This window comes from Stenella coeruleoalba (genome assembly GCF_951394435.1).
Source record: "Stenella coeruleoalba genome assembly, chromosome: 6".
NCBI lineage: Eukaryota > Metazoa > Chordata > Mammalia > Artiodactyla > Delphinidae > Stenella > Stenella coeruleoalba.
Genome location: NC_137151.1, coordinates 95,229,608 through 95,241,863, shown reverse-complemented (window position 1 = coordinate 95,241,863; position 12,256 = coordinate 95,229,608). Strand labels below are relative to the sequence as shown.

General features: G+C 43.5%; 1 protein-coding gene across 1 annotated transcript in view; it reads right to left on the bottom strand.

Moving 5' to 3' along the window:
• FAM117B (family with sequence similarity 117 member B) overlaps positions 1 to 8,129 on the bottom strand; it is an 89,803-nt gene extending 81,674 nt beyond the window's left edge. Inside the window, exon 1 of the mRNA XM_079923589.1 lies at positions 7,393 to 8,129. Within this exon, the coding sequence (XP_079779715.1) occupies positions 7,393 to 7,990 (598 nt within the window). The 5' untranslated portion in view covers positions 7,991 to 8,129. The remainder of the gene's footprint in view (positions 1 to 7,392) is intronic.
• Between the last annotated feature and the right edge of the window lie 4,127 nt (positions 8,130 to 12,256).

Genomic DNA, 12,256 nt, shown 5'->3' with positions numbered 1-12,256 from the left:
CCACAACAAAGAGTAGCCCCCGCTCACTGCAACTAGAGAAAGCCCACGCACAGCAACGAAGACTCAATGCAGCCAAAAATTAATTAATTAATTAATTTTAAAAAAGGAAATCCTGAATCATATCAGTATGTTATTTAGAAATATGTAGGTAAACACCAGAGGAAACCACTAAGACGTGAAAGTGGCTGTCTCTAGGAGGCAAAAAGTGGGAGTGGAGAGAGATGTGGCAGGGAAACACTTTATTTGATTATAAGTTTAGTGCCATATGACATTTTAAATTACATACATGTACTTTGATAAAAATAGAATTTAAATTTTAAAGTACAGTATTTGACAAACACGCTATTTCTTTAAGTAGTTTGGAGATGGAAGTAGCTTACTTTCTCAATTCCCCTCTTATCTATTGCTGAGTTATCTTAACCCACCCTTACCTCCTCTCCATCCTCAGAGAAAGAAGTGACCTTAGTCGTTTCTGAGACTTCCTGACTACACCATGTGCTGGATTCCACTGCCTCTCACATTTTCCATGACCTTGCTCCATCTATTATTTCCTTCTCTTGAATCTGCAATCGTTCATTCTCCTGTGAATCCTTTCCCCAAACCTATAAAACATGCTGAAGTTCTCCCCATCCTATAAACAAATGAACTTAGCTCAATTCTTCATCCTGTTTTGTCACATTCCTTCCTTACAGTGACATATGGGTATTTTATACTCCATAAGAGTAATTTAGGGACCTCCCTGGCGGTCCAGTGGTTAAGACTTCACCTTCCAGTGCAGGGGGTGTGGGTTCAATCCCTGGTCGGGGAGCTAAGATCCCACATGCCTCGTGCCAAAAAACCAAAACATAAAACAGAAGCAGTATTGTAACAAATTCAATAAAGACTTTAAAAATGATCCACATCAAAAAAAAATCTTAAAAACAAAAAAGTAATTTATAATCATTACCTCTACTTCCTCACCCACCACTTTAATCTGATTTGTGCATCCAACATGCTACTCAAAGGTCAGCAATGGACCGAAATGTCAAATTCCAAAGTCTATTCTCCAGGCTCAGCATACTTGTTATCTTCAGAGAATCTGAAAATCTTTATCATCTCCTCCTTGAAATCCAAATCTTTCTTTTGGCTTTCTCAACACTATTCTACCACCACATTCTCAGGCTTATTCATTGACTTTTCTTTCTACCCTTAAAATGCTTGTTTTCTCCCAGAGTTGTATCCTCAGCATTCTCCTATCATCTTATCCATCCTAGTGATTAGTTATTTCAAGTATCGCCCACGTGCAAATGCTTAGCATAAAGTATGGGTTAAACGAATGTTTACTGAGCTGAAATAAATGAGTGCCAATTTTCTGCCTCCAATCTGTATCCCCAAGTTCTAAAACTATACTTGCCACAATTTAGAAAATTATCTGGATGTCCTGAGAGCACAAACTAAGTATGTCCAGAACTGGACTCACTGTTCTCTTCCCAAACCAGCATTCCTCACTGTGTCGCTTATCTCAATTAAGATAAGCAACTATTATCCTCAACTCCTCCTTTCTCAGTCCCTACATCCAACAGGTTACTGTACTGAATCCAGGTCTCCTCAATCTCTTTTATCCTTGCCATTCCCACTGCCATAGCACTTAAATTCATGTGCTCGATGCTGTTGTGAGTTACTATCCTACAGTCTTCTCCATGTCAAATTCATAGCCTATTCATTCTAAATATTTATCAACACTATGCATTCCAAGAATATAAATACCACTAATATAACAAATTAACTTTTAATATCTCAACTCTTGCATGATGAGGATGATAAAAATGATGTGAGGGCTTCCCTGGTGGTGCAGTGGTTGAGAGTCCGCCTGCCGATGCAGGGGACACGGGTTCGTGCCCCGGTCCGGGAAGATCCCACGTGCCGCGGAGCGGCTGGGCCCGTGAGCCATGGCCGCTGAGCCTGCGTGTCCGGAGCCTGTGCTCCACAATGGGAGAGGCCACAACAGTGAGAGGCCCGCGTACCGCAAAAAAAAAAAAAAAAAAAAAAATGATGTGAAAATAGCTAATATCAAGAGATTCCTTCCTACACCCACAAAGAGATTACAAAGATTTTATCTTTCTAACAATCCTCTATTGTAAAATATTAATAGTTGACCCTTGAACAACGAGGGTTTAAGGCCACCGACTCTCTGCATAGTAGAAAATCCGCATATAACTTTAGATTCAGCCATCTGGTCCCACAGTTCCGCATGTGCAGATTCAACCAACTTTGGATCATATATATTGTTGTACTATTTATTTTTTAAAAATCCACATATAAGTGGACCAGGGCAATTCAAACCTGCTTTGTTCAAGGGTCAGCTGTACTATTAGTCAGCATTCCCATTTTACAGGTGAAGTGAATTTGCCTAAAGTTAAATAGCTACTACTAAGTAAGCAGTAATGCCAAGATTTGAACTCCAACAATCTGGCTCCAGAGGTATTATCCATGGGATACATTCATATATTCTATTCAAGGCCATTCTGAAAACTTACCTTTCTACTCTCTTTCTTGACTGCTTGCTCTCTTTTCTCCCCAACATCCTATACTCTACGTTTTAAGACACAGGACTGAATATGATATGTATATTTTCACACTTCTATGATCCAGCTGTAAAGTTCTGTTTCTCTCTTTCCAACCCAAAGCAAAAGCCATCTCCTCTGACAGAACTTCTATACCCACTCCCCACAGAATTACTCACTTCTCTATGAACCCAAAGTACTCATATTATATACTTATGAACCTATCTTACATGGCTGGTTTGTGAGTCTCTGGAGTTCTCTCTTTTACATTCTTCAATCAAAGCTTACAGAATTGAACTTAATTCAATACAAACTCTACTAGCCAAGATGCTGAATTAATAGTAAGTTTCTACTTGCCTCAACTTCAGTGTTTGTAAAATACAAATACTATAAACCAAAAGGATTCCCCTGACTGTGTGAAGTTACCAGCAATCCTTCAAATGTTAGAGAAACACCTAATTCTTAAAGTTATGTACTTCACAAAGTACTAGAAAGCAGAAGTCTAAGATGCTGCAAATTTGAAGGTCTGTTATACTACTTCCTGATTATTAGTCCAGAGAAATCCATCTCTTGTTGCTGCTCTTGCCACACCCCCACCTCAATAAACAACCAAATTCATACACAACATAATACATCAAAGTAAGGGGAAAATTAGCAAAAACACAACTTGCTATCTACCTATCAGCCAGCCACACTGCAAAAATAACTTTTATACACACTGTACTAATGCCCTTTTCTCTAATGAGGAGTTTTCAAACTATTTCCCTTCAGTGCTTCTAGTGACTGTTTTTCAAATTTAGAGTTCAGCAAAATCAACGGGGTGTGTGTGGGGGGTACTTTCAAGGTCTGGAGTAGGGTCTGGGAACTTGCATTTTTAACAAAGACCCTGAGTGAATCTGGTACAGATAAGGCACAGACCACACGCTGAGAAACAGTTCTGGATGTTCTTTGCAACTCGAAATTTCATATGACCATGAAAACTAAGCCTACACTGGCAATTTATGTTACATCCACTAAAACTAGAAGCAAAACTAGTATGATACACAATAGCTAACTTTTATACTGAGGTACTGTGCTGAGTATTTCTCAATTTTCTTTCATTTAATCCTTAGCACCATATGAAGTAAATATCATTATCACCTTACAAATGAGAAAGTTAAGGGTTAGAAAGTTAATCGCTTCCCCACATGACATGGCTTCTAAGTGGTGGAACACAGTATTAAAACCCAGAATGTCTACCCAAAGCCTATACTCCTATCCTCTTTATGCCACCTATTTGTAATATATCTATTTGACACTGTATAGAGTAAGACAAAGTCAGGTAAAAGGAGGGAAGGCATAAAAACTTTGTCTTCTTCACCATTTTATCTACAGTTAACACCGTTGCCTAGTTACCTTTTCTAAGCATATCTCAGTTCCTAACGACAAACCACTTCCCGTGGAGATGCCAGGCACTGAAGGTGGGAATTTTAAGATACGTGTCAGGAATGGGTGCTTGGATTAACTTATATTGAATACTCTGGGGGTTTTCTGTTTTTTTTTTTAACATCTTTATTGGAGTATAATTGCTTTACAATGGTGTGTTAGTTTCTGCTTTATAACAAAGTGAATCAGTTATACATATACATATGTTCCCATATCTCTTCCCTCTTGCGTCTCCCTCCCTCTGCCGTTTACCACCTATGTAATATTAGGCAGGCTCCCTGTGCTCTTTTACAAAATGGGATGATAATCCTATTTTAATATATAACATACGTAAAGCACCCAGCACATAGAAGATAAAATGTATTGCCCTCCTCCACCTTTTATTCTATTTACTAACATTTCTAAACGCCACTTATTTTCACTGGGCTTGAAACTACTTCCAAAAAGTAATAAATCAAGTGAAGGAAGTTCTCTATTAGCTAATGATTAGCTGTAACCCTGGGTAAATAAAGCAACTGGGTAGGGAGCTGACTGAATAGGGACACCCCCTCAAAGATCCTGAGATCTTCAAATAGGGGACTTTCAGACTGGATTCCTAACAAAGATTAGGGCATCCAATTCATCCTATAGACACCTAGAAGCTGACAACCTGATCCAGATGGACCCTGGAATCTGAGTTACATGAGGTTTACTTCATAAGGTAGGCCCTTGCTCTCTACCAATAAGCATGTCTACATTTCATTGAGGCTGCAAACTGGCAGTAATCTCCTTCAATCAAAAAGGGAGTCTCAGAGCTTCCCTGGTGGCGCAGTGATTAAGAATCCTCCTGCCAATACAGGGGACACAGGTTCGAGCCCTGGTCCAGGAAGATCCCACATGCCACGGAGCAACTCAGCCCATGCACCACAACTACTGAGCCTGCGCTCTAGAGCCTGCGAGCCACAACTACTGAGCCCGCGAGCCACAACTACAGAAGCCTGCATGCCTAGAGCCCATGCTCCGCAACAAGAGAATCCACCACAATGAGAAGCCCGCGCACGGCAACAAAGAGTAGCCCCCGCTCTCTGCAACTAGAGAAAGCCCGAGTGCAGCAATGAAGACCCAACGCAGCCAAAAATAAATACTTAATATAAATATTTTAAAAAATAATGTTTTAAATTTTAAAAAGGGAGTCTCTGCTGTACACCTGAAACTTTGTAAATCAACTGTACTTCAATTAAAAAATAAGAAAAAAATGTTTTTTAATGTTTAAAAGGGAGTCTCATAATTAAAAAGATTCTCCTTTTCTTCCAGATTGAGTCTGAGAAAAACAGCAAATGGTCTAGTTTGTGCTATGAAGACAAAATCAGAAAACATTTGTCCCACTCTGCATGGAAGTTCACTAGAGTGAAACAAAAACACATTCCTGGGAAGGAAGCGATCAGACATTCACTTCAGTATAACTTAGTAACAGGCAGTATCCCTTTTCACACCTAGGTGAGAGTGCTGCACTGGAGAAAAAAGAGGTTTTATTTTTCTGGGGTTTTTTTGGTGGGGGGAGTGAGAGGGCTAATGAGAAAATCAATTTTACAGCATGAATACTCTATAGAATGACAGATCTGAGGGAAAGAAGCTTTGGAAAACATGAAGAGTGGGCACAGGAGGAGTCCGAGATCCCAGCAAATAAAGCCCTTCTAGCGTTGAGAAGAAAAGAGCACCTTCCTCCACACACTGCTAATACTTAACCCAGCTTTCATCATGTTGCTGCTTCTTTAAAGGTCAAATAGTTGAGAGGGTAGCCAGATTCTGTTATCAGACTGGGGTCACCACTTCCTTCCTCCATCTTAACTGCCCACTTAAGTAGCTCTCCTTCCCTTCCACCTGCCACACAATGTCAGCTCCAGAAGGTTGAATGCAAACTGAAGCAATTATGTCCACCAGATACCTCTAAGAGTTGCTTCAAAACCTAAACACATATGTCACTTTGGTATGTTATGTATTTCCCAGGTTCTATCTTACACATCAAGCTACTACCTCCTTGATATAATGTAAAAGACATGGTTTTGGAGTACCTAATATCCACTCCACCACTAGTTACTTCACCTCTCAAAATCTCCTGTGAGAGTTAAAATGAGATCCTGTAGGTAAATCATCCACCATAAGGAGGAGCTCAGTAAGCAATAGCTATTATTTGAGGAAGAGGGGGTTCTTTTAACAAAGTTTAAAAAAAGCATTTTGCATTTTCAGAAGGTTTAAAACAGCATTCTTTTTCTAGTCAGAAAACACTATTGATCATTCTTCAGGGCAATTCTCTTCCCAGAAAATATCCATTGTCTAAAATCTTTGATAAAATAAACAGTAGAAAAGACTCATCCCACTCCCTGCATTTTTTGAATGAACCCTTGAAACCACTTCATCTGTTCTATTTCGTTAGGAAGTACTGTACTAAGTTTCCTGAAATATCCAGCCATTCTGCCTAAAGATTCTAACAGAAATTCCCGAGACAGTGAAAGACAAAGGTATACGCTGGCAGTATTAATACGTAAGCTAAAAACCACCCATTTCTCTTTTCAGTGGATTCTAACACGAAGGCAATCAGATGATAAATTTTTTCTCTTTCCATTTCCACAATATGAAGTCCTCTTTTGAGTTCCTCTTTATGAATGACTCCCAAGGAACCCAAGAGCTCCATTCAGGACTTTCCCCAAAAAAAGCTCCCAAGTCTAGAGAAAAACAATTTTTAGGTCCCTAAAGTAATAACAGGGAGACAAATCTTGGATCTTGTTTTAAAAAAAAATGGTTTTCATCCTAAACACAAAATCAGTGTAACAGACATACACCAGAGCCTCATACAAAGCCCATAAACCCCCCAAAGGAATCTTGCTTAACTTACTTCTCACTTCTTGTACCCACTTAGCAAATCTTAGTAAATGCTAACATGCTCCGAGCCTCATGTCTGTTCAGGGACCCCCAACCAAACCTGCTATGCTAGTGCACTCAAATCCCCCAAATCTGAAACTGTTCTGTGAAAGACAAATACTTAGCAGCAGATATGTGCCATACTAACATTAACCATGTCACTGAAGTGACAAACCACTCAGCCTCACCCCCAAGGGAGGGTAAGCAGTAACCAGCGGGCGGCCAGAAACCCAGGTTTATCATTAACACATCAGGCCAAGCACAAGGTTAGCGGCTGCACCTCCAGGGACGGGCACCAACGTAGGGCCGACTGAGGCATGAATGAGACGGCCGGGGAGGGAGCGGCGCAGGGGGCGCGGGGATGGCCCGGACAAGGCTGGGCCGCACCTCCCGGGCCCCGCCCCGGCCCCGCCCCCCGGCCACCCCGGCTCCGCGGCAGCGCCGCAGTCCCTGCGCGGCAGCGGCGCGCGCCCGGGACCCCTTCCCGCCGTCGCCTTCCCCTCTTCGCGCGGTCCCCAGCACGTACCTGCTTTGCAAAGAGGGGCGCTCGGGCTCCTCCTCTCCGGGGAGCTTCGGCTCTGCTCCGGGGACCTCCTCCGGTGCCGGACGCGGGCTGCGGGTGGGGCCGCGCTCACCTCGCCTGTCCACAGGTGGGTGGGCGACGAGGAAGGCGACGACACGGTGCCCAGCAGCGCCGGCGGGGGCTGCGGCCGTGGGGGGCTCCCGCGGGCCCCGGGCGCGGCGCCGCGCGTGGGGCTGGTGCCTCGCGTGGACGTCGAGGACGTGCTCGTCTGCGTGGCCACCGTGGGGCTGGTGCGCGCGGCCGCACTCCCGCCGCCCCGCGTGGGGCTTGTGCTGCGCGAGGCAGTGCGCGGGGCCCCGCTGCTGCCGCCGCCGCCCGAGGGGCCTGAGGCGCCACCACAGCAGCCGCCGTTGTTGCCGCCGCCGCCGCCGTTGCTCCGCGTGGGGCTGCCATGTTGCTGCTGCTGCTGCTTCAGCTGGAACGGAACCGTCGCCCTCATGGGCTGCAGGCGGCTCCCGGATCCCCCGGCCGTGGCGACCGCACCGCCCCCGAGGGAGCCGGCCGGCGTGGGGGACCCATTGCGCCTCACCCGCTGGGACATGGTTCCCCCCCTCCCCGGTGACTGGGCGAGACGTGGGGTTTTGTTGTTGTTGGGTTGCAAGGGGAGGATTCTCGAGACCGGATGGAAGGCCCCCGCGACCGGGTGACGAAGCCGGAGTTCGGGGTGCGGGGGGCGCCCGGGCCGCGACCGGCAGCAACGAGGTGGTGCAGCCGCCGCCGCCGCTGCCGCTCCTCCTCATCAACAATAGTGTCTCCTCCACTGCCCCCGCCCCCCGCGAGCGCCCATTGGTGCAGCGTCAGCCGCGCTCGAGCCGCTCCACCGCGCCCATTGGCTGCAAGCAGCTCGGGCCCCGGGCCCCCGGGGCCTTAGAGAGCCTGGGTTTGCGAGGAGACCTTCTGCTCTTTAAAGAGAAAGAGACCCGCCCCCCGGGGGGAGGAGGCGCGGAGGAAACAGGCTGAGTGTATGTGTAGGGTGCGCGCGCGCGTGTGTGAGTGTACACGTGAGTGTACACGCGTACGCGCGCGCCTGGCCACGCGCATCTTCCCCTTCCCACTGGGGGGAGCCCTGGGGACTCAGATTCTGGAATATTGCCAAAGGGAATTGTCCCGAAGCAAAGCGGTCCCCAGGGAAGTCTGAGGTCTTTCCCCCAAAACTCACTTCCTTACCTCAATATTGACTGGCACAGTCCGTGTACGTGCGTCTCTTTCTGGCTTTTTTTTCTTAATCTTTGTGTTCTGTCCTAATTCCGTCAACGTTTGGACAGGGCTCAAAGGAAAAGAAATTTAATTAATCTTACTGGCATTTTACGCCTCGTCTTTTTTTTTTTTTTTTAAGCTCTACAAAGAGCCAAATCTCAGAAAGATTAAAATTGCTGGTTTGAATGCGGTTTTAGATCATATCTATGAAGTCCAGTTACCAAATGCTACTGCTATATCTCCTGTATCTCAAGTAATCAAGAATTTATTTTAATCAGCTACTTCACAGTTCCCTGATACCTTGGAAAGATGCTGCTGCCTAAAAGTTTTAAGTGCCATAGTTTTCAAAGGGCCTTATTTTATCCTCACGATCATTATTTGAGACAAAACTGGACCAGCCATTCGTATTTTTGTCTAGTGGAGAAAACAGGTCCTTGTACTATGGGCAAGAACTCAGTAACACTAGTTCTAAAATAACCTTAGAGACTTCTTATCAAGACAAAAAAAATTTTTTAAGGTGGACCCGTAGCCCACATACTCACTTCTCAGGCTATAAACTGCCTGTCCATGACCTGTTTTCCCTTTACTACTTTATTAGATATACATTCTAGACAGATTTTGTCTTGTAAAAACATGGGAGTGGCGGGCCCAGTATAATTTGCTCTGGACCTGAAATTCTAGTGGGCCCCATGCACTGTGGTGGAGAGCCTTTGAGGACGTAGAAAACAGATTCATATCTCAGATCCACCACATACTCTGTGGCCTTGGATAAGTCACTAGGCAGTTTCCTTATCTGTAAAATGCAGTTAAACAATACCATCTCCTTCATACAACCGTTTATCAACCAAGGGTTAAATGAGAATGTGGTGCGTAGAAAGTACTCAATACTTTGAGTCTCCATGTGATTCAGAGGCCCGCATCTCTGCTTATCACGAATTCCTCCTCTCTCCTCTACCACAAAGAGAGTCTGCAAGCCCTTATCCCAGGACCTTCCTTAAGCTGGCTGGTGCTCTAGATAGACCTGACATCACTACCCATCCACACAACCTGGAATGAAGACAAAAGCAGCTTCTCCCTAGACAGGAAGAAGGAAACTGCCAACAAGATCCGTGCAGAGAGCTAAAGCTAGTCTTAAACAAAGGGGTAAGAGAGAAGATAAGCCTTTAAATAAGGATGTCCTAGAAGCTGTGTCTAACGCTTTGTCCTGCACAAAAGTAGGAACTCAACACAGATTTATTGAGTTAAACTGAGGGAGTTCAGCAGCCCTAGAGTCTGAGGCTTCCAGATCAATTACTTTTTCAAAAAAATTTTGTTGAAGTATAGTTGATTTGCAATGTTGTGTTAATTTCTGCTGTACAGCAAAGTGACTCAGTTTTATATATCTATATATATGTATAATATATATATATATTCTTGTTCATATTCACTTCCATTATGGTTTATCACAGGATTTTTTTTTTTTTTTTTTTTTTTGCGGTACGCGGGCCTCTCACTGTTGTGGCCTCTCCCATTGCGGAGCACAGGCTCTGGACGCGCAGGCTCAGCGGCCATGGCTCACAGGCCCAGCCGCTCCACGGCATGTGGGATCTTCCCAGACCGGGGCACGAACCCGTGTCCCTGCATCGGCAGGCGGACTCTCAACCACTGCGCCACCAAGGAAGCCCTATCGCAGGATATTGAATATAGTTCCCTGTGCTATAGAGTAGGACCTTGTTGTTTATTCATACTACATATAATAGTTTGCATCTGCTAATCCCAAACTCCCAACACTTCCCACCCATGCCCCCTTGGCAACCACAAGTCTGTTCTCTACGTGTGTGACTCTGTTTCTGTTTCGTAGATATGTTGATTTGTGTTGTATTTTAGATTCCACATATACGTGATATCATGGTATTTGTCTTTCTCTTTCTGACTTACTTCACTTAGTATGATAATCTCTAGATCCATACATGTTGCTGCAAATGGCATTATTTCATTCTTTTTAATGGCTGAGTAATATTCCATTATGTGTGTGTGTGTGTGTGTGTGTGTGTGTGTGTGTATCTATATCTATATCTATATACTACATCTTCTTTATCCATTCATCTGTCGATGGACATTTAAGTTGTTTCCATGTCTTGGTTATTGTAAATAGTGCTGCTGATCAATTACTTTTGATGTCACCAAACTAGAGACCTGTTTGTTGGTGACAAAAGACGTTTAGCTTTTCTGAGCTAAAGTACTGATTTCAGCACAGAAGTTCATTAGATCAAAGAAATAAAATGTCCTTGGCTCAATCACAAGTTCACGTTTTGCTTCTGTTATATTTCCTACAGAAACTCAAACACTGCAGCTCCAGAAAATCCCTCTTTTTCGTCTTGTTTGATAGCTTAATCATTAATTTAGGGCTAATCTTTAAACAAACAAATGAGACCACTTCAACTAAATCAGGTCTTAACCATTTCTGCCCCCTTTGTACTATAGGATTTTTATGATGACATAAATGAAACTCTGAAGGTATGAAGTCATCAAAGAATACTTAAAAAAAAAAAACTCACTTGGATACCTTAGAACTCTTCAGTCCATTTTTAAGTCTTAATGGCAATACATAAAAGCATCATTTATTCTTGCCCTTGATTTCATTATCTGTTGGTGGAGATTCAGAACAATGTGCATCAAGGTGATATATTGATCTTCAGTTTGCTAGTTTAAGAAGAAAGTCCAGGCTTCCCTGGTGGCGCAGTGGTTGAGAGTCTGCCTGCCAATGCAGGGGACACGTGTTCGAGCCCTGGTCTGGGAAGATCCCACATGCCGTGGAGCGACTGGGCCCGTGAGCCACAATTACTGAGCCTGCGCGTCTGGAGCCTGTGCTCCACAAGAGAGGCCATGACAGTGAGAGGCCCGCACACCGCGATGAAGAGTGGCCCCCGCTTGCCACAACTAGAGAAAGCCCTCGCACAGAAACGAAGACCCAACACAGCCATAAATAAATAAATAAAGCAAACTGTCAACAGGTAAAAATAAATAAACACTATTAAAAAAAAGAAAGAAGAAAGTCCATGTATTTCAAGGATCAACGAAATAAATATGTCTCTCTGTGGTTTAACCCTGTTCTTCTTAGGATATAATCAAATTTTCCGTTATCTCTCCAGAGTTGAAATGTGACCGTATGAAGTTGAAGAAGCAACATATTGGCATTGGTTTATATGTATTTAAACTCCAGAAGACAAAATTATTGATTGATAGGCTCATTTGCTTCTGTGCTTCTTTAACTATTTTAAATGATCTTGTTAATGGTAAAGGAGGATGGGTTGTGAGAAAAAGTTTATCTTCCTGTAGTTTTTTTTCTTCTTCCTATAGTTTTAGTAGAACCAGCCATATCTTTTTACAGTTCTCTAAAATGTCATTGAATGGAATATTAAACAGCCACTAAAATGATAATTATGAAGTCATTAAGTTCCTTTCACTTTAAAATGGAAAAATAAAAATTATGCATCCATTGTAGCTACAACAATGCAAAAATGTTTATGCATTATAAATACATACTGGAAGATAAAATACTGATACGAAAATAAAATAGTAATTTTAAGGTGCGAGTTGGGGAGGTGTTTTTTCCCTAAGATATGTTGAT